Genomic DNA, 23,314 nt, shown 5'->3' with positions numbered 1-23,314 from the left:
GTTTCACACCGAAAGGGTCTATCACACATTCAATGTTAGGAATTTTTTTTAACTGATATCCATGGTAAATAGTACTGAATCATACTGATTCATCAAAATATTTTTTTAAGTATAAAGCAACATAATTTTAACCATCCTGTGACCTTCTTAGTTGAAGCTGTCAGAAGGTGTTCCACATTTGCCCATTTGTTCCACATTATGAGAGGCAGTGTTCCTCATTTAGGAGATGGAAGGTTGAGAGCTATGCCTAGGTTTAATGACATGTGATTGTACTACCACTGGCAGGAACTGCTTGAGATCCACAGGTTCTTCAAAGTAACCATTACCCTCATCTGCAGCCTGGCATTCAACACCACCAGGACATGTCACCTTAGGTTCATAGGCTAGCTGTCCTTGTGAACCATTTTAAGTCTAGCCAATTTCCCTTTCAAGTGGGAGAATCAAACCCTGTACTTTATAAATGTGAAGTGAATGCCTTAACCATTATATCAACCCCTAACATGAAGCTTAATGCTTTCAGGAAAGTTGTTCCACTAATAGTGGTGTTCCGAAATCAGCAGAAAAAAACATCCTTCATAAGCTGCACCATCGTTGGGGAGGATCACTTTGCAATTTTTGGTGTCCAGGACAGCTCTTTAGAATCCCTCCACCTAAGAAAAGTTTAGGCTAAGGAAAACATCCAAGTGGTGGTTTGCCAGTGTTTTTACTGTAGTACTAATGAAGTCCTAAGTTGTTGGACAAAATTGCTCAACTTCGGTCATTAAAATATTATTAGAATGAAAAGTATTTGCCTTGCCTGCTTTTTCCTGCATTCTGGTATGCTTTTTGTGTTTGGTTACAAGCTTTTTAGTGTATTGCCTTTGGTATTATTTTTAAAAATGGTAGATTCAGTGGAATTATTAATAATCTATGATTCGAAGAGGTGAGGAAACTTGTCTAGACTTTTTTGGGTGCCAAACAGCATGGACTTGAATTGCTTTTAGGGCTGAGTAACTGTTTTGGATGTCAGCCAACTGTGCAGTTGAAGTAGGTCTTTTAGGAGTTGGTTTCAATGGATTTTAGAGAAGGGTCAGACCTATAGATGACCATATCAGTAAAATATAGATGACCATATCAGTAAAATATAGATGTGGTAGAAGTTGGCATAAATAAGAGGGAGTTTTATTAATGAAGAGTGATAACAAAACTGGGGCAAGAATGGAGCATTGTGGCTCACCTGAGAAAGTGTAGGCAATGTCAGAGAGTAGACCCTACCTGTACCCAGAAGGATGTGTTAGATGGGAAGCCTTTGAGCCAACCGGGGGCGGATGCCAATGTTCTGAAGGGGGATAAGTAGGACTGAGTGATCGACCATATCAAAGACATGTGACAGGTCAATAAACAGTTCCAGTTAGATTCCCCTTACTGGATAAAATGCCATCAGTCAGAATCAGAGTACTGTCACGATGTTCCTCCCAGCCCAAAAGCCATGCTGTTTCCTAGAAAGCCAAGCAATATGTTTCTAGGTAGGAGGTAAATTGATCACAGATTAAGTTTTCCTCTTACTTAGCATAGATAGATATGGGGAGAAAAAGAATGCAGGAGGTTGGCTTGGGTTCTTTAGGTATAGGTCTGACAAAGAAGGATTTCCAGGTGGCTGGCAAGACAGAGGTAACAGATATGTTTTACTGGGGTGGTAATGTAGAGCCTGCAGTGGTAAAGAAATTATGGGGAAATACTGTTAAGTTCAGGAGGACAATAGTGGGATTTGTTCAATTAAAGGTATAATATGCTTAGTAGTTATTTGATAAAAGTAGAAGGGTGGAATGAATTCTGGAGGGCTTGGCTCTCTCTGAGTAGAGTCTATATGAGCACGTGGGATGGAGGAAAGGTTAGAATTCCTTGAATAAGTGAGATGGTGGCAGTTCACTGGAAAGGCAAACAAGACAAATCTTACAGACAAAAAAAAAAAAAAAAACATTCATTCTTGAGGCTTGTTGCCTGGACAGGATGGGAAGGAAGCATCCACTTCCATTGTGACCAAAAGTCCAGAGCTGGTAACAAGCCCAGTAAAAGAAAGGCGCCTTAATTTCCTATAGCATTCTCATCCTGCTCCTACAAATGTGCTTTAAAGGAGGGACAGAGTCTTGGGTTAAGACATGGGTCTCCAAGGTCCCTATTCAGGTTGTAATAGATCTTCTCAAGCTGTCAGCATCTGATTTGACTGGAGAAGTTTCCTTCCTCTCTAAGGCTATTTCCTGGTCACCCCCTTCTAGATCGCCTTCTCCAAGGTTCTTATGTTCAGTTTCCTCCCACAAGTCTGAATGCATGCGTAACAAATACCAGAGTCTCTCAAAGGCCATGTAGCAGGTGTTAAGTGGCACTGGATCTCATCCCTTCCCCATTTTGTCCTAGGCAAGATAGGGATAGTGTTACCATTCCCTCTTCTCTGATAGACTCCTCATTAGGACAGTTCAGGCTTCAGTTATGTTGAGGCCTCCTTGTTTCTAGCAGGCACTGACACTGTCAAGGCTTATTCCTTCCTCATCAGAGCTCCTACTAAAACCTCTGGGCTCTGTGTCAGTACCTTTGGTATGCAGGACCAAAGACTAGGGTAGGGCTTGGGCTTTGGGTCTGGTACTGACTATATCAGTGCAAATCTCAAGGTTGGAGTTTTCTGACCTTGAGCCTGTAGGCCCAGGAACAACAACATTGGTGGGTAGCTTCCTGTCAATGCTGACTCCACTCTGTTGCCTTTGACTCTGACCAGAGCAGAGCTCTTGGTTCTAGGGTCCCTTAATGCTGTTGTAGATATCAGGTCTCGATTTCAGAGTTGCAACCTGTAATATACAGATGTTCCAGAATTAGTTTCACTATTTACTTTCCTCCATGACCACATCCGTATTGTGCCTGAGCCTGTGTCAATTTCTCAGCACCAAGACAGAAGCTGTGGGGATCTCCAGCAGAAAAGGAATAAAGACTCAATGTGAGTATGTCTCCAAGTCAAAATCCCTTTATCTTTCCCCACTGTGCAGGTCTCCTAAGAGGTCTTTTAAAAGAATACACACTAAACTGCCCCCCCCCCCCCCCCCCCGATAACCCACTGAATGGCTCCAAATTTTTCAGGCTACAGGTTAAGGGAAATCTGGAAGACAGTGAAAAGGAAGGGAAATCTCCAAGTTGGTATAATGTTTAAAGCTCTACACAGGACACACAGGAGCCAGCATCAGAAGTGGTTTCAGTTTAGATAATGACAGCAGACCCAACAAGAAGGGAAAAACCCTGTTCAGTTATAGGGGCTTCCATACCAATTGATAAGCAAATGGCAGAAATCTTCATCCTAACAAGGGATGTTGCAGCCCCCAATCATTGTGGTGGTGGTGGGGGATTCCAGGAGGTGTTGTTCAACTGGTTCACTCTGGAAATAGATGGATTCTTCTGCCCCCCCCCCCCAACTGCCAGCATGGAAGGCAAACATACAGGAAAGATGGTTCCTGTATAGTATGTCCAAACTCTATGAAATCCATTTTCTTTCATGATATCCCACCCTGTCAGAAGAATGCATCCTTCTTACATATCTCAAACCCCACCAAAAAAGAAACATCCAAGAGGCCCTAGCAGACCAAAGATGGTATAATTTCTACTCCAGATTCTTTAGAGTGCCAAAAAAGACCAACAAACTCAAACCCATTCTAACTCTAAATGGCCTAAATCACTCTGCACAAATAAAAATGTTCTGATTGGTCATAACAAGGTCAATTCTTTGCTTGACAACAGGAGAGTGGATACTCTCTTTTGATTTCCAAGAACCATACCTGCATCACCAATGAGTTGAGAAAAATTCCTTTGCTTTTGGGAGAGAGTCAGCCATTACCAATTCTGGGCTCTTCCATTTGGCAGAAAGGTATGTTGCACCACTTGTAGTAAATCAGAGGCTGTAAGATGTACTTGGCTAACTAGTGCTGTGTGTTCCACACTTAGAGAAGTTGGCAGAAGCATGGGATTGTATCTTCCTAAAGCTCTAGGCTCTGAGATTAATAGTGAACCCTGTAAAGTCTCGGGAGGATCCTTCAAAGACTCTCAGGTCTTTTGCTAGATACTCTTCTTTGCATGCCCAGTCTGCCATCAAAAAGGTTTCCTGCTATTCCAAAAGCAGCGACCAAGACTTACCAAGCTTCTTCTGTTTTGGTAGTTGTGTGTCTCACAGTGCATGTGGCTCAAGATAGCCACAGTAGCATTATTCCCTTTGCAAGGTTATTGTATGAATATTCTCAAATGGGCACCAAAGATTCATTCAAGTCAGTGCTTGTACCAAATCAGAATACTCGAGGCCTGTCACAGACACCTTAATTAATGGCTTGTTAACTCCAACCTTTTCTTGAGCAGTCCCTTCCAGTTTCACAACCACTACTGACCATCACCATGAATACCTCAACCCTGAGGTGTGGGTGCAGCACTACCAAGGATGAATAATCAAAAGTGTTGAGTCACAGACTGGAGCCAGCCTGCCTATCAATGCCCTGAAAATAATGGCAGTTCTTTCCCCATGGGTATTCCAGAACTCCCTTCCTCAAGGAGTAGCTGGCATTCGCTGTGACAGCAAAGCAACACTGTTGCACAGAAACAGGCTGGGAGGACCTCATTCTTACCCCATTTCTTAAGAGATGAGGTTATGGAAAAAGGCCATGTCTTTAGATAACCTTCTGTCACATTTCTGGAGAAGACCATTCCCTGGCACACAGGTTCAGCAAATGCCACGCTGGTGGTCCTCTCAGTTGGATAGTTGTGTAATTCCTATTCTGCAGAAGAGGGAAGCCTCCCAGTGACTGGTTTGCATCTCTGGTCATCATCAAGTTCATCAACTTCTTCTCCCTAATTCCTTCCCCCTTTCCGGGGCAGAGACCCAGACATGCCTCTGTTATGCTTGTCACCATTTTTCCCTATTCCCAGAAAGCAAAGCAATGCCAAGGTCATTTTTATAGCCTTATTTTGGCCTTGACTAATATGTATCCACTTGCTTTGGACTCATATCTTGCAGAAGAGATATAGAGCCTTTAAGGAACCTGCCAGGAACACAGCTTAACCTGGGCAGGGTAGTCCACATCCATATTTCTGCCAGAAGTTCAACACCAGGAAAATGTACAACAGCAAAGACATGTTTTTCAGATTGGATCTTGGAAAAAGGCTGGATCCTTTTTTCTGCTCTAGTTCCTGCAGTTCTAGATTAGCTTTTGCAAAGTACTGACTCTACTGACGGTAAGCTATGCTTCCATCAAAGTCCACTAAGTAAACATGTCTAATTTCCAAAAAGGCTTTTAGATTTCTTCCTTGACTTATCTATAGGTTTGTAAAGTGTATCTTGAGGAAGCATTTCTTATCGGGCTGACACTTAAGAAGCCAGTTTTTCCAAGGAATCTCTCTCTAATTTGCTCTAGAGAAGCTCACTCGGCTCTCTCAGAACCACTCTCTGGGGCAAAGCTAAAATTTATTTTCTAGAACACCCTCGTCTTGGTAGCCATTACATCTGCAACACAGATTTCTGAGATGCAGTCTTTATGTACTGATCCTCTAAACCTGGTCTTCACTAAGGATATGGCGGTCTTGTTAAGTAATACTCCCTTCTGTCTCACAGTAGCCAGAGGCATATCTTAATCCATAAATCTTCCAGTAGTATCCATGACCTAATATGGTACAGCGTTTACTGCAATAGCTGGATGTGTACAGATTAGTTGTGTTATGAAAAAATATAACTAACACTGCAGAAAGGATTCACAACAGTGTGTTTTTCGTGCTTCTAATAAACTGGTTACTAAAGTTTCTAAGTCCATTTTGTTTAGGTAGCTGATGGATTGCATTAAATTTTGTTATTTAGTATAACAAGGTTCTATCTAACACAGCACAGGCTCTTCTTTTTCTCATACACCAGGTACTTAGTCCTCTTTCCTTTGACTGACTGACAAATGAAACAGAGTTATTCCTGTTTGATGGTCATCCACACAATTCTGGTCAGGATGCCATGAGTGTGTCGGTGTGTGGAATATAGTATTTCATAGTAATTTCTGCTCCTGACTCCACATCACCAGTTACTCTGTGCATATAATACAAGCCAACAGTTGCTTCAAAGGACGAGTGGATTTCTTTTCTTGTTATTGACAGTTTAAATGTAAATCCAGTGCAGTTACGAAAAGATCGGTTTGTGTTACCTGCACAACTGTCTAAATAGTTCATAGAATCATAGGAAGTTACTAGGCTATTGGCCCTGAGGCCCTTATAAGCCTAGCCAAAAGTTTAGCCCATGCATAGACAAATCAGCACCTGATGCCCCTGTCCAATCCCAGGGATGTATTTTCTATTTCCCATCCCATCCAGTTATCCAGATTGTGCTTAAAAAGGGGTAAAGAGGTACTCTGCTTGACGTGGAGGAGAGAGTCTAATTCCATAGATGGGAGAGTTTCTGGAACACAAATCTGTCCTGACAGCAAGTCCTATTGATGTCACAGACCAGGTTAAGGCCATGTGTGCGGGTTGCTTGAGTGGAGCTTGACTTGCGGATATGCAGCAGTCCCATCAAGGCAGGGTCCGAGATCGCCTTGTATGCCAGACAGAGGATACTTCTGAGGAGTCTGTATGAAACAGAGTCAAGGCATTGGGCTTTTAGCCTATCTGTGTATGGAAGATTTTTGAGGCTGTGGATTCTCCTGGTGAGGAACCTCTGTGGTCTCTCCAGCTGTTGCATGTGCTTTGCGAGGTACATGCAGAATGGGGTGTTGCACTCAATAATGGGCCTTATAAGGGAAGAATACAGAGATGTTATGACCTCCTTGTCTCTGGATGAGATACCCTTACTTATAAGGTGGGCCATGTAGAAAGCTTTCCGTACAATGGAAGCAACATGGTGGTCAAAAGTCAGGCTGCTATCAATCTGGGTGCCCAAATCCCTCACGAATGACTGAGTGATTAGAACGTCATTTATGTGATAATTTGTGGGGACATCTCTCTCCCCAAAGGGAATGATGATGTATTTGTTTGTATTCAGCTTGAGGCCATGTTTCTGGCACCAGTCATTTGTTTGGATGAGACCCTCTTGGAGGATGTCCATGTCACTAGGGGAATTGATGACAGCTCCCAACTTGCAGTCATCTGCAAACTTGGTCAACCATAGCCCACTGATTTTGGCCTGTACCTCAGAAAAGTATATCCCAAATAACAGAGGCCCCAAGACCGAACCCAGGGGTATGCCACATGATACGAGTCTACTGCTTGAGGTGACTTCCCTTATTTTGACTAAGTGGGTTCCATCAGTGAGCCAGCTGGCTACCCAGCTGGTAACATACGGATTGATGCTTAGTTGAAACAGTTTATCTATCATGCCCGAGTGGGGAAAGTGTCGAAGGTTTTGGCCAGGTCAAGGTAGGTGGTGTGCACTGTCTTCCCCTCATCCATGGCTTTGGTGACTGTCTCAAAAAAGTCGACCAAATTTAACAGACATGACCTCCCCTTGACAAAGCCAAACTGTGTGGGATCAAGTGTTTGGAGGTTGCCAGTGTCCTTGTTAATGAGGTCCATGATAATCCGTTCCATGGCCTTGCAGATCAGGCTAGTTAGGCTGATGGATCTATAATTTCCCGGATCAGTGGACACTCCACCTTTGTGTAAAGGGATGACAGTGACTGTCCTCCACTCAGCTGGAACAAAACCGGTACTCAGGATTTGGTTGAATAGGGTGCCTAATGGTGCTGCAAGTTCCTGCCTGAGTTCATGTAAGATGCAACCTGGGATGTTATCAGGTCCCATGGAAGCTCTATTTTTTGCCTTTGAGAGAGCAAGGATGACCTGATCCCTAGATATAAGGGGAAAGGGGCAGGAAGTGGGAATGTCCTGATTTACTGATGGGGGGGGGGGGGACAGTGGGGTGAAATTTTCACTAAATCTGTCAGCCAACATGTTTCCTATATCTACGGCATTTGTATATGTGGTGTCCTTGACCATCAGTTTTGAACAGATCTGGGCGCTACCTTTGAAATTAAGAACATATATGAAGAAGGCCTTATGATAGTCTCTAGTAGAAGTGGCCAATTTGACACGAAGTTTGCTTTGGAGGATTTCACTAGTGCTCTTATTTGTTTAGGCTAAGGAGAGATTGCTTCCAATTGGGCACCTGCTCCTTCTTGGTCCTGGTAAAAAATTTTTTTCTTTTGTTATAGAATTTATTCATTTCAGATGTCCACCAGACAGGTTTACACTTCCTTGAGGAGGATGATTTAGTCCTACCAGGTATTCCTGATTCCATGCATCTATATAAATGTTGGTAAAGTAATTTGGTATAGTTTTGGACACTGGTGCCAGTTCCCGGGGGGGGGGCTGTAAAGCTGTTCATAACATCTCTCAGGAGGCTGTAATCAGCTTTGGAGAAGTTTTTTTGTTTGACCCTAGCTAGAGGGTTGTCAGGGGAGATGGTGACTTTGAACGTGACCGCTTTATGGTCAGATTTTACAAGGGAGGATGAGACTGCAGGGATGCTGCAGTGGCTACTCATGTTGGTTAATACCAAGTCCACAACATTAGTTAATATTAATTAATGACTAGCTGTTTCAAAGCATTTGCATTGACAAAATCAAGAAATCTCTGGGCATTTGTGTTCTGGCAAGAGTAGTTCTTCCAGTTTATGTTTAGGTAGTTAAAGTCACCCAAGATCAGGGTAATGGGTTGAATTCTTGATAGATTCGAAGAGGTCTAGATAGGCAGTTTGGGCATCTTGGATCAGATTTGGGGGGCGGTAGCTAGCTATGATTTGTATAGGGGTCTTGTCAATAGTTAACTGCACCTGGAGTGTCTCCTGTGCATCATAGGTTCATACTAGGCTATCTGCCCTGGGGCAATTATAAGCCTAGCCCGATTCTGAATGGCTTACGCCACCCCTTGATTTGAGTATACTGTGCCCTTTTTAAAGTTTAGTTTACTGTGCCTCTGTCTAATAGTGACACGGGAGTAATCCCTGGGACAAACCTACGATCCCCCATCCACCTATCGAGATTCTTGTTGAAGAGATTCAGTGAGGTGCTCTGCCTCACATGAACTGGAATTCTATTCCAGAGCGAAAGGAGCCTCTGGGTTATGAACCTGTCCCTCCAGCAAGTTCTATTTATTTCTGTGCTGAGGTTCAAGTCCCTCGAGCGTGTGGCTCTAAGGGATTTAGATTTACTGAGGTGGAGCATGTCCATTAATTCTGGATTTGACATAGCTTTGTATGTCAGGCATAGATCGCCTCGAAGTAGGCGGTATGCAACTGAGTAGAGCTGGAGTTTTTTTAACCGAGCAGCATATGGCATCTGTTTGAGACCCTTGATCCTCTTGGTGAGATACTTTTGGGGTCTTTCTAATTGCTGCAGGTGTCAGGTAAGGTACATCCCAAAAGGGGCATTGTATTCTGTGATGGGCCTGATGAGGGATGAATAAAGGGGCATGATTACCTCTCTTGATCTAGATGTGAAACCCTTTGTGATGAGGTGGGCTATGTAGAAGGTCTTTCTAACCACTTTGGCAATGTGGTTTTCAAAGGAGAGATTGCTATCAACTTGGGTCTCCAGGTCCCTAATAACTTTCTCTGTACTTAATGGGTTTCCGCCTATGTGTTAATTTGTGGGCACATTGTTCTTGCCAAAGGGTATGACTATACATTTTTTGGCATTTAGCTTTAAACCATGGCGCTGGCACCAGTTATCTGTCTCTGTGAGACCTTTTTGAAGGATGTTTGTGTCAGCTGGAGAGTTGATTATGGCGCCCAGTTTGCAGTCGTCTGCGAACTTGGTGAGCCATAGTCCTCCCACGCTTGCCTGTACCTCGGAAAAGTATATACCGAACAAGAGTGGTCCCAGGACAGAACCCTGTGGGATGCCACTTGTGACCGGTTTCGAGTCTGACATGGCTCCAGCAACTCTCACTCTGTGGGTTCTGTCTTTGAGCCAGTTTGCGACCCATCTTGTGACATAGGGGTTTATATTTAAGCTGGATAGCTTATCTATGATGCCCGAGTGGGGTATTGTGTCAAATGCCTTTGCAAGGTCCAGATAGGCTGTGTGGACTACCTTTCCTTCATCTATGGCTTTGGTGACTGTTTCGAAGAAGTCAACCAGGTTCAAAAGGCAGGATCTGCCCTTGACAAAGCTGAACTGGGTAGGATCTAGTGTCTGTAGGTCCCCAATGTCTTTGTTTATGAGCTCCATGATGATCCTCTCCATAGCCTTGCAGACTAAGCTAGTCAGGCTTATGGGGCAATAGTTTCCAGGGTCCATAGAGGCTCCACCTTTGTGGAGTGAGACCACTGTTGCTGTACGCCATTCTCTGGGCACATATCCTGTAGTGAGGCTGAGATTGTATAGCTGTTTTATTTGAGGGATTAGTTCCTCTTGGAGTTCATGTAGGACGCAACCTGGGACGCCATCTGGTCCCATGGAAGCAGTGTTTTTTGCTTTGGAGAGGGTAGCCTTCACCTGAGCATCAGAGATGTTTGGGAGGCAGCCTTGCAGACTAAGCTAGTCAGGCTTATGGGGCGATGGTTTCCAGGGTCCATAGAGGCTCCACCTTTGTGGAGTGAGACCACTGTTGCTGTACTCCATTCTCTGGGCACATATCCTGTAGTGAGGCTGAGATTGTATAGCTGTTTTATTTGAGGGATTAGTTCCTCTTGGAGTTCATGTTGGACGCAACCTGGGACGCCATCTGATCCCATGGAAGCAGTGTTTTTTGCTTTGGAGAGGGTAGCCTTCACCTGAGCATCAGAGATGTTTGGGAGGCAGCCCTCTGCCGGGATAGATACTTGCTCTTTTTGGGGGGAGGGGGTGGAGAAGTTTGCACTGAACCTGTCTGCCAGGATATTGGCAATGTCTGTGGGTTCAGTGTATTTTTTGTCATTTAGAATCAACTCAGAACAAGTCTGGGAGTTGCATCCCAGGTTTCTAACATAACTGAAAAAAGCTTTATGATTGTCTTTGGTGTCCTGTGGAATTTTTCTCTCGAAGCTGGCCTTGGAGGATTTTATGAGGGATTGTAATTTTTTGCTAGTACTGATCAGAGATGCCTTCCCTATTAGGGATTTTGCTCTATCATGTAGTAGCTTCCTCCTTCTGTTGTACAGTTTATTTATGGCAGGGGTCCACCAGACTGGACGCCTGCCTTTGGATGATTGGGTCTTGGTTTTGTTTGGGATAGCATGAACCATGCATTCCTGGAGATGTCCGTAGAATGCGTTTATATAGGATTCTGCAGTTTGGGCCGTAGTTTCCACTGGCCCTGGGGCCTTGAAGGATTCCACTTCGGTTTTGATAAGTTCGCTTTTGAGTAGTTTTTCACTGTGGTTTTCTGGGCTGGGGGTGGGGTCGCGATGTGGACATCCAGTGAAATTAATTTATGGTCTGATCTTACCAATGAGGGATATACTTCTGGTGTGGAGCATAGAGTCCCCATGTTGGTAATGATCAGGTCTTGTATGTTGTCCCCTCTTGTGGGAGTGGTGACTAGTTATTCCATAGCATTTGAGTTTATAATTTCCAGGAACCTTTGGGCTAAGGTGCTGGGGCTTGAGTAGTGCTCCCAGTCAATGTTTGGGTAGTTGAAGTCGCCCAATATAATGGTGTTCAGAGAGATCTTCATGTTCTCCAATGTTTTCAGGAAAGCAGAGTGGGATTCCTGACTTTGAGAGGGTGGTCTGTAGGATGCTATAAACTGAAAAGCAGTCTTGCCCACTGTTAGTTGCACATGGATGGTCTCCGATACTTAGTGCAATGCCACTAACCTGGAGGTGTAGATATCATTGATAAATATGGAAACTCCCCCTCCTTTTGTGGTTCGGTCCGGGTTTTGGGGCCAAAAAGCATGATATGAGGTATAGCCTGGTAGTGCTCGGGTGCTCTCTGGATCCTTGAACCAGGTTTCTGTCACTGCACAGATATCGATGTTCTCCATACTGAGGAGAGCCTCGAGTGCGTGCATCTTGAGGTTAAGACTTCTGGCGTTTAGCAGCATTACCCTCAGTTTCTTGTTCCTTGTGCTGTCAATGGGGGTGGGTTTGACTTTTGAGCCTTGCCTAAAAAAGGCACTATGGGTGTTTGACAAGCCTGGAGGTGTGTATGTCTTTAATATATATTGAAACTCCACCTCATTTGGCTTTACTACCCACAGTTTGGGGTCTGACTGTATGACAATGTGACGACCATGCCCTGGCCCTGCAATCAAGGAGCCTCAATCCTCACCACTAACACCAGGGAGGTTGTCTCATAGAAGAGGAAAGGATAACAAACACACACAGTAAAGTACAATTTCCCTTAATTGCACACAGAGATCACAGTCAGTCTGGGGCTAGTTGCTCCCTTCCTCTCCAGGTCCCCAATAAGACTCTCCACTGGCACAGTTACAGGGTTCAGATCTCAGCGTAGCTGGCAAGCTAACCTCCAGTACCCTCTCTGTCCAACCAGTGCTTCGTGTCCCTGCCCAGGTAGCTGACACACACCCACACTTTGAGATAAGTATTTATACAACTTCACAGACACCCATGGAAAGGCTGACACAGATTCTCTAGCTGTGCCCCCTAACCCAGACTATACGGTAGTAGTTACTGCCACCACCAGCTAATAATTATCAGCTACCCAAAGGCCCTTAAAAGGGTGTCCAATTATTACTGTGCAATATTATTATCCAATTGGTAATGTGACTATTCAGTCAAAGGCTTATTAGAGTGGCTTATTACAATAAACTCTATAAATATGCAATGTACTCTAGAGCTTACTTATCTCTACACAAACCAGCCACAGGTAAAGTTTTTTTTTTTAATATTTAATAATAAATAATTAAAACACAAGACAATACTACTACACCACAGAGATATCTAAGAGTTCAGAGATCACACAGAAATGTAAAACAATACAGTAGGACAGGTCTGATGTCAAGAAAAACACAATCTAACTTTTTAATCTTTAGCTATTCTTAAGAGAAAACACAGTGCTATAATCCTACTTACATAAGAGCAGAAGCAGTGCTGGGGTTGATGGTCCAAGACAAAATGCTTACAGTCTCTCTCTCAACAATAGTTTTTAAACTCACTAACAAACAGCTCAGCTAAGGCCCTCCCAAATTACATCATTTTGACACTTATGTCTTCCCAGTATTTACATTACATCATTTTGACACTTAGTCTGGAGTTCCCAGGCAAACAAACTGCATTATTTAGCAAGCTAACACCTGCTCAGGAAACTACAACAAAAAAGACATTTCACATGTATACTCTAACAATTATTCTTTAAGTTAGGACAATAGAAAGAATGTGTTCAGCCAGAAGCTTCAGCACCACTTTTTTAGATAATTGTAATGTCAAAGAACATTTGAAATGCTTGGCTTTCCTTACAGCAGATGGCAATGTTACAACAATCTTGAAGTTCACATTTTACAGTGTTTTCTTTCATTTAAGAACACAAGCCTGTATTTCACATTTATTTATACAAATGATAGAATTATGTATCAAATTATATTTGACTAGGCTAGCAGCCTTCGCCCATCTTTCCCCAATCTTCACAGATAGGATAAGTAACCAGGTAAGGCTGGGGTGCTCTCCGCAGCTTTGAACCCGTTTTCTGTGACCACACAGATGTCAACATTTTCCAGAGTTAGGAATGTTTGCAATAAGTGCAGTTTCATGTTTAGACTCCTAGCGTTTAGCAGCATGACCTTTAATTTGTGTTTTGTTGAAATTTTTAAGTTGGTAGTTTTAACCTCATCACTTTTCCTAGAAAAGGCTCTATAGAGGAGGCAAGAGCCTTTGCCTGAATCCTGAAACCCAGGTGAGACAGATGCAGGCCATTTCTGGCAAAGCATCATGGTCTGTCAATCATATCTTCTCAGGCTGTCAGATAATGGATCCCCCTGGTATGACACCAGAAACTAAGCCAATTGTTAAAGTCAATCATTTTCTGTTTCTATTCAGGCATCACTCTGGGTGACAGTAGAATGCTGCTTAAGGCTAGGGACATACCTGCCTGAGACACATACTCAGCAAGTTCAATCATGTCTCTCTTCATATAGTCCAGAGAAGTACAGCTCAGGTTATTCACACCAACATGGACTATGACAGAGTCATAACAGTACCTGTTGTTGAGAGACTTGAGTGCATGTGTGATATGGTGGATTCTGGCCCCTAACAGACAACTACCTGGGACTTCCTCCTTACCTAGCCTGGTGAGAGGCACATCTGTGTGTCTCACAATAGAGTCTCCTATGACTAATATATTGGGTTTATGGTTAAGTCTTAGTTGTTGTGAGACAGGTGTGTAGACTATGCGTGGTATGTGGTGTGGAGGGCTGTGGAGATCACGTGTGCATTTGCCTAGGAGATTTTTGCCTCAGAGGTCTCCTTTGTTTGGGTATGTTTTTGTTGAGGACCTCCACATATGTGGGTGTGTGTTGTGTATGTGTGGGTGGTGTTTGAGGTGTAGTGATTGTGTTGACAACCGTCTTAGTACCAGATATACTGGCTTGTGAGGGAGAGAGCTTGGGCTTCCTAATGTAATTGCATTCCTCGCAAATTGTGTTCCTAGCTGGCAGTAGTAGCATGGTTGTCCGTGTATATGAGGCAGTTGCTACAGTGTCTCAGGATGCCCATAGCAACCAGACGGCAGGAGAAACTGTAGGAAATTGTCCATCCATATTTTTCAGAATCAGAGAGAAAAGGCCAGGGAGTGCTAAGGGGTTATCCTAAAGCCAAAGTGCTTAAACCAAAACTAAGTGGCTTAGAATAACACTTACAATTTAAACAGGCTATAAATAAGCAGTAACAAATGCAACAGAAAAGATGCAACTGAATACTATAGAGAACAAGCTGCAGCAACTAGCTGAAAAAGCAAGATGAAGTAATAGAGCAGGAGGAAGAAACACTAATACAGAAAAAGAAGCTGAATAAAGTGTTTTTTTTTCAGTAAAGTGGAAAGGGAGAGAGGAAGAACAGAAAAAAATTCAAGGTTAAGTAACTAAGAGGTTTGACCTTCCGAAATGATCTCTGTATTAGGTAGAATGAGCTAATGAGATGGGACTGAGAGGAGTTGTCCCTTATCAAATTTACGGTAGGGGCAGGCAACAGCAAAAGCAACAACTATAACAGCACAACTGCAATGCGGTGGGTGGGTGGGAGAAAACAAATCTTCAACCACAAATCAGAAATTATAGAACTGGAGACACGGAAAACTAACTCAGTCAAACAAATATATAAATAAAAACAATGCAGTAAAAGTACAGTTTTGTACCTACCATAAATGTAGATGTTCGAGTGTATACCCTGCTGCAGTCATCACACTTGAGTTATCCTGTCGTCAGGCAGTCCCGCAGTCGGCCAGAATTCCAAAGTCTTGGTCCGGTGTCGGTTGCTGTCGCTTCTTCCCTGACGTCAGTGCACCAGGGGCATATAAGAGGCATCCGATGCCATTTTCTTCAGTTTTTCTTGCCCCAGATGTCAGGTGCCCCGCCAAAACATGGTCAGTAGATAGTACCAATAATAAAAGCTTAGCACAAGCAAAACATCCCTCCAGCTATAAGCAAATACACCACAAAGGTTGTATCAGATTTTAAGGTATGGAAAGGTTTTAGTTAGGTCAGAGGGGATGGAGGGAGGGTAACCTGGACTGCAGCAGCGTATACACTCGAACATCTACATTTACGGTAGGTACAAAACTGTACTATGTTCATCGTGTTACCCTGCTGCAGTCATCACACTTGGGTAGAATCTCAAAGCTAAGGATGGGAGATGGAGTCAAACAGGGTTAGAGGAGGCTAGAAGGCCCTGCAAAACTGCAGTGGCGAAGCCAGTTCTAGTCTTAGAGTAAAGTGGTAAGTGATAGTGTTTGGTGAAGGTGTGTACTGAACTCCAAGTTGCAGCTTCCAGAATATCCTTGGTTGGCACCCCCCTGAGGAAGGCTGTAAATGTAGCTGCTGCCCTGGTGGAGTGGGGCCTTATGCTAGCAGGAACTGGTTTTCCATGATGGGTGTAGCAAAAACGTATGCAATGTCTTATCCATTTGGAAATGGTCTGTTTTGAGATGGTCTTTCCTTGTGATGTTGTAGCATAGGATACAAAAAGTTGGTCAGATTTTCTGAAAGCCTTAGTTTTATCCAAGTAGTAACTTAGTTGCCTGTGAATGTCCAAGAAATGCAGGAGTCTTTCTCCTTTGTTCTGTGGATTTGGAAAGAAGGTGGGTAAGTGGATGGTTTGATTTAGAGCCACACTGGATACCACCTTTGGCATAAAGGAGGGGTTAGTTCGTAGAGAAACTCTGTCTTGATGAAAAATGAGGAAAGGCTCTACTGCCATTAGTGCCTGTAGCTCTGAGACTCTTCTGGCTGAAGTAATTGCTAGCAGCAGAGCAGTCTTCCATGATATAAACTTTAAGTCAGCTGAGAAAGCTGGCTCAAAAGGTGGCAGCGTACGTTTTTCCAGAACAAAATTTTGGTCCCAAGTTGGTGTTGGCGCTCTCCTGGGAGGCCTAATGTTTTTTGCCCCTCTGAGATACTGCCTTAGAAGTGGATGTGAAAATAAGGGAGGATCCGTGTTGTAGTGAGCTGAAATATCTGAGGCATGGATTTTAATAGATGAAAGAGAAAGTCCTTTGTGTAACATCTCAGTTAAATATTGTAGAATCTGAGGCATGTTCGGCTGACGGGTATTTTGGCCTTTAGCTTGGTTCCAGGCGCAAAATCTTTTCCATTTGTCTGAGTAGGCTTTCCTGGTGCTGGGCCTCCTGGCCTCCAGAATGACATCCATAACAGCTTGTGAAAGAGGGGCTGGCTGGTTGCTTAGGTGATGTGCCACGCAGCCAAATTTAAGGTTTTGAGCTGGCTGTGTAGAATCTGACTGCCTTGCTGTGTGAGTAGATGAGGAATTTGTGGTAAAATCCATGGTGGGCCCTGGGCCATGTTCCTTAGTAGTGGGTACCAGTGCTGGCGTGGCCAGTCCGGAGCAATGAGTATCATTCGAGGCCTCTCCATCCTGACTTTCAGCAGCACCTTTGTGAGAAGGGGCAATGGAGGAAAGGCATATACTGTCAGCATTTTCCAACTGAATGAGAATGCGTCCACTTTCCAAGCTTGATGGTGGAATGTCCTTGTACAAAATTTTGAAAGCTGATAGTTTTGGGGGTTGGCAAACAGGTCTATGTCTGGGTGCCCCCATTTTTGAGTTATCATTGCAAATACTTGTGGATCCAGTTTCCACTTGTGGGGATCCATGATGATTCTGCTTAGGTCGTCTGCCAATGTGTTCTTTTTTCCTGGCAGGAATTGAGCTTGTAATTGAACTTGGTAAGCCAGTGCTGTGTTCCACAATGTCATTGCTTGCCTGCATAGAGGGTAGGAGTGTGTACCCCCTTATTTATGTGCCACATTACTGTGGTGTTGTCTGTCCTTATTATAAGCTGTCCTGGATGTAAGAGGTCCTTCAAAGCTGTCAGAGCATTCTGTGCAGCTAGCATTTCTTTTTGATTGATGTGCAGATTCCTTTGATCTGCAGTCCATATGCCTTGAACGCACCGTCCTGCCAAGTGTGCCCCTCAGGCATAGTCCGATGCATCTGTTGTCATAGTTTGCCTGGCTGGGGGTAAGGTGAACGGCTGACCCTTGTTGAGGTGACATGCCTGTGACCACCATAGAAACTCCTGTTGGAGGCAGGGAATGAGAGGTATTATTGTTTCCAAGCTGTGGCTGTGTTAAGTCCATACGTTTTTCAGGTACCATTGTAATTTCCTCATATGCAGTTTTGCAAATGGTATTAGTAGTATGCAAGATGCCATGAAGCCCAAGGCCTGCAGAATTTTTCTTGCAGGGAATTGGGTCTTTGTCGCCATTATTTTGAAGTATTGAGTTAGTTGTAGTTGTTTGCTGGCGTCAGATAAGCCATCTGGGCCGTTGTATTCAAGCTGGCACCCAGGAATGTCATATTTTGAGAGGGCACTAGTTTTGATTTCTTTTCGTTTACTGTGTACCCTAGGCAACTTAGAAGGTGTTTTACAAAAGTTAGATGTTGTAAGAGAATGTCTTTGCTTTCTGCTTGGATGAGGCAGTCATCCAGGTATGGGTATATTTGAATTCCTCTTTCACTGCTGTATGCAATTACTGGTGCCAGGCATTTTGTGAAGACCCTGGGTGCAGTAGATAAGCCAAAGGGCAGTGCAGAGAATTGGTAATGGGTTGAACCTGCAATGAAATGGATGCATCTTCTGCAATTTTGTCTAATAGGGACATGCAGGTATGCCTCCTTGAGGTCCAACGTTACTAGCCAAGCTTTCTTGCCCAACATGGGAAGAAGCTGCTGTAGTGTTAGCATCTTGAATTTGGGTACTTGCAAGAAGGTGTTTAGAATTGAAAGGTCCAGAATGGGTCTCCAAGCATTGTCCTTTCTGGGGACTAGAAAGAGCCTGGAGTAAAATCCTTGGCCTTGCTCCTGTGTAGGTACCAGTTGAATGGCTCTCATGTCCATGAGAGCTGTAATTTGTTTTTGTGCCTCTGCCCATTGATTTTGTGGCAAGTTTGGCATTCCTTGTATCCTTGGCAAGGTGTGGAAATGGAATCTGTATCCTTGTGAGATAATGTCTAGGACCCGTTTGTCCTTTGTGACGATGCGCCAGTTGTCTATATAAAATGCTACTTTTCCTCCCAAGGGAGCTGCCAAGAGATTTTTGCTTGGCAGTTTGAGGTTGAAGTCATTGTGTTTGTCTTCTAGTAGTTTGGGACCGGTCTTCTCCTCCCCTTTGTGTTGCAGTGCCCCATTGGCGAGGTTTATAAGGTATTTGTGCTTGTCCTCTGCCCCTTGGGCGTCTGTATTTATAACCAAGCATGCCTACGTATAACAGACCCAGTAACAGCTGCTCTACAGGAAGCTTCCAAAGAATCAAATCGACATTGTAAAGTATGTTTGCCCACTTGCTCAGCTGCATGCAACAGATCCTGCATTTCTTTGAATTAAGACTGTTGAGGGTGCGTGCTCATCTTTTGTTTTATTTGAGACATTAGGAATTGCTGGTATTTCAGCATGTGAAATTGACAATTTAGTGTTCTCACCTATCTAGTGCTCTGGAGTCCCTTTCAGAGGGTACAGGATTTTTAGCCAAAGAAGCCTTAGCCCCTTTGGGACCCTGGGAGATTGTCTCTAGGTCAGCAACAGGGCTTTTGTAAAGGAATTTGTGTGAGTCAGGCACTCTATAATATCTATCTGGTTTCGCTGCAGCAGGAGGCAGAGAATCTGGATTTAGACTAGATGCTAAGTAAACATCATCCACAATGTCTAAAACTGCACGGATAGCAAGTGGTCTGTGCTGGGGAAGTAAAAGAAACTCTAGGAGCCTTTTCTTTGAGTCGGAGTAGTCCTGAACCTCCCAGTGGAAATGTTCCCTCATGGTATGTAAGGTTTCCCCAAAGGAATAGTCCTCAGGTGGAGAAGCTGAGGGAATTGAATCTTCAGCATCAGAATCTTCATAAGGGGGAAAGGAGTAATCTTGTTCCTCAGAAGAGCCTGAGGAAATAAGACACTTGATCAGAGGAGGCATAATCCTTCTCTTGTCTAGGCCTTTTGTCTGGGGGGGGTTGGGAACCCCGGATTAAAGAAATCAAATCTTCAGCCATTTTAAGTATCTGGTTTTTAGGCATGGGGCCTTGAACTGCAGACTGATGTGCAGTCTTTTTTGGTTTTAGAAAAGTCTTAAGCTTAGCATAAGATTTAATATTGAGAGTAGTTGGTCTAAAGACACCTTCTGTAACCGAAGGTGTTTCCGCAGCACCGGCTTCTCCTTCTGCAATGATGTCGGTAGGGCCTAAAGGAAATGGCTGCGTCGGCCTAGAACTCTCTGCTTGAGAATCCGAAGCGGTCTGGGGTTCCAATTCTGCAGTCGTCAGGAGCTGCGTAGGCGCCTCGCTGAAAACCGGAGAACCGGCAACCAGCCCAGCAGAGGCCTTGGAGTCTGGCTTGGATCTAGGCTGCCTGTCTTTGTCTTTGCGTTTTTTTATGCACGCAGGTAGTCAGTTGCTCAGACGGCATAGTGTAATTAAATTTCCTACCGAAGTAGTGTCGTGTGAAATCAAAGCATCGCTTTATCGTTCGCTTATTGAACCTAGCACAAAACCGACAACCCGTGACGTCGTGGTCTGGGCCTAGGCAAGGTATACAATAAGAATGAAAGTCCTTATGAGGTATTTGCTTCCCACAAGAAATGCAATTGTTAACTTTTTCTGACATCGGACTGAGGCAAGAAAAGGTTCCCCAACGGGGTACTTAGCTTTGAAGACTTCGGACTGAAATTCGATTCGAAAATCTCAGGTGACGGCCGACCGGCACTTGCGAACTGCTTCTACTTCGGGCACCGCGTGGCAAGAAAGACTGAAGAAAATGGCATCGGATGCCTCTTATATACCCCTGGCGCACTGACGTCAGGGAAGAAGCGACAGCAACCAACGCCGGACCAAGACTTTGGAATTCAGGCCGACTGCGGGACCGCCTGACGACAGGATAACCCAAGTGTGATGACTGCAGCAGGGTAACACGATGAACATCTAGTGCAGAACTGTTACACAAATAAATAAAAAACAATGCAGTACTGATAAGCAAAATAAATACAACCAGTGCAGTGCTGATAAGAAACACTGAACAATTAAAGTGCGAAAAATATACTTATGTAGCTCTGTAATTCAGATTAAGAAGTATTCTCCATCAGGCACAAATGAAGCTCAGCAAGATAAGCAGGGGTTCGACTCAAATGTAATATTTTTATACCAGCAGATAAAAGACCCTTCCAAAGTCACACCCTGAGACAAAGAGATTATAAATGACTACATAATGAAGAAATCACATCAACTGTTGTCATTGTTTAAATACTATACATTATAGTATATATTAAATATTATATTTTAAGAACTCTGTTGTGAATCTGTTACTACAACAATACTTCTCTCTAGTAGCATCTATACTCAGGCTCACTAAGTTATAATATAACTGAAGGTTCAACTGTAAAATTACCAGTCAAGGTACACAGTTGTCATTGCTTAAATGAACTACACTTTTTAAGAACCTCACTTAGTATACAATACATCTGTGACTACATTTTCTGGCTGCAAGTATAACTGAGTAATGTTGCAGTTGAAAAATCATGTTGATTTGTTGTCCTCATAAGGATATTGCGTCTGCAAGAGTTAAAGTTCTTTTTTGCTTGTTTTCGAACCTGCCAGCTGCTTTCTGTGTAAGATTTGAGTTGAAGCATGGTCTGGGAATTTACCCTTACCCTGCTGCTTTGTGGTCTTAGGTTTGGTATATATAACTTTTTTCAATCATTTTATATTCACTCTAAAATGATCACTCACTTTATCCATTCAGTCTGAAGCATTTCTTGGGACAACTGCCTGAAAATATTTCTGAAGATGTAAGTAGAAGTATTTTTTTTTCTCACAAGGTAACATTTCAAAATTAATTTTACCAATAATCAGACAAAAAATTAATCAAGGGCATTTTTCCTTAGAGAACACAATTTCAAACTGCACATTTTCCACAGATTCACACAAAAATGCACACAAGCTTACACGCAGCAACTGTAATGTCATGAGGTCATAACTAGTTCCTAGGTTGCTTCTCTAGCTGGGACTGAGTATTTTCAGTATGGCAGCTCACCGGTTTAGGTCGTGTATATAGTTGATTGGAGGAGAATGGGCAAATCCAACTCCTGCTTCCCAAATATACTCACAGCTGTCAATCGAATGGATATCTTCAACTGTGTCCTGTCAAGTATTAAAACAAGAGAATCTGAGTTTATTAAGGAAATAATTGCATGCAATAACTACCAACAGTGTCTCTACAAAATTAACAGGCACTGATCACAGCCAAATGAGTAAGCACTCCATCTTCACAGCACCTGTACAATCCATCATACTGAATAGCAGACTAATAACTACAAATACAACCATTCATCTATTACTACAAATACAATCATTCATTCATTACTACAAATACAACCATTCATTTATTATTAAAATTATGACAGGAGGCAAGTGAAGACTACTTTGAACAGAATGCATGTTCCCCTGCTGTGATTTGGGACAGTTAAGTTGCATGGATTGCAGCGATGACCACTTTCGACAGGAATGAATGTTGCCATTCTGTGACTTCAGACAGTTAAGGTGCATGGATCACAAACACAAGAGTAGGGGCCACTTTGGACAGGAATTCATGTTCTTTTCCTTTGCATGCATCACAGACAGACTAGTGGGGGCCACTTTGGACAAGAACTCAAGTTCCATTTCTGTGATCTATATTTACAGTTTTCTACTAGGGATGAAACAAAGGCATTGCTTGTAGTACTTCAAAGATACAGGAATGTAAAAAAAGAGTACTGAACGCCTGTAAACCAGGCTGTCACAATAGAATGCTTTGTCACAAACGGAGACCCAATGGGTGACATAATCACAGTACTTGATGACACAGCCTATTAATTATAAACTTCCAAATGCACATGTGATGAAGGGAAAAAGTAGGTGCACACTGCTAGAGAGAAAGCAATCACCGGAGAAACATGCTAAGAAAGAACAGCTAGTCAACTGATAGTAACCAAATATCCTGCATCTGACAGTCGCTTAGAGAACAGTACACGGCTGCCTTAGTGAAGACAGACATTTTTAAGGGTATGCACAGTGCACTGGACTTCATTGCCTATCCCTTTATGCATACAAACACAGTAGTATAAAAGTGCATCATTCTGCAGTTTTGTATTTGTTTTCCGGAGTATCTCCATATACATTTTTCAGACTCAGCATTGTCTGGTTATGTGACTTTCAGAGCCACACAATTAGGCTTTGGAGGTTGAGGGAATAAATATAAATATTTCAGCCCACATTTTTTTTTTCGCATGAAGAGCATTAAAGATCATTTCCAAATCTACTATGCATTTGCACCCATCTCCGTGTACATTATGGTGGTAACAAAACACTGACACTGTTGCGTTATACAGCTCCCTATGTTGCCGGTGTAGAGCAGTATAATGTGAAATGAAGACAAATCAGGTAAAACTACTGATTTTGTATGTAGACCCTAACACCCGCAGAAAGGTCAGTAAGGCAAAGAAGGCCTTGAGATGATTTCTGCAACAAAGGAATTCCATAATTATATTTCTGAGTACAAATTTACTATTTATTTATTTATATATATACTTTGTTTACTAGGTACGTTCCACTAAGCCAACAGTATCTTTTCAGGGGAGGCTCAAGACAGTATTCACACTGAGTAGGGGAAAGTTGACCAGGGCACAGGAGAACTTGCCTATTCTTTTTTTCA

General features: G+C 43.2%; 1 protein-coding gene across 1 annotated transcript in view; it reads right to left on the bottom strand.

Moving 5' to 3' along the window:
• The window catches only part of HID1 (HID1 domain containing), a 1,473,500-nt gene that overhangs the window by 764,508 nt on the left and 685,678 nt on the right, over positions 1–23,314 (bottom strand). The window contains exon 5 of the mRNA XM_044090525.1: positions 21,659–21,765. Within this exon, the coding sequence (XP_043946460.1) occupies positions 21,659–21,765 (107 nt within the window). The remainder of the gene's footprint in view (positions 1–21,658; positions 21,766–23,314) is intronic.

The sequence above is a fragment of the Protopterus annectens genome, chromosome 12.part0 (assembly GCF_019279795.1).
Source record: "Protopterus annectens isolate FY-2018-M chromosome 12.part0, PAN1.0, whole genome shotgun sequence".
NCBI lineage: Eukaryota > Metazoa > Chordata > Ceratodontiformes > Protopteridae > Protopterus > Protopterus annectens.
The sequence above is the reverse complement of the archived record's forward strand: the minus strand, read 5'-3'. Positions and strand labels throughout refer to the sequence as shown.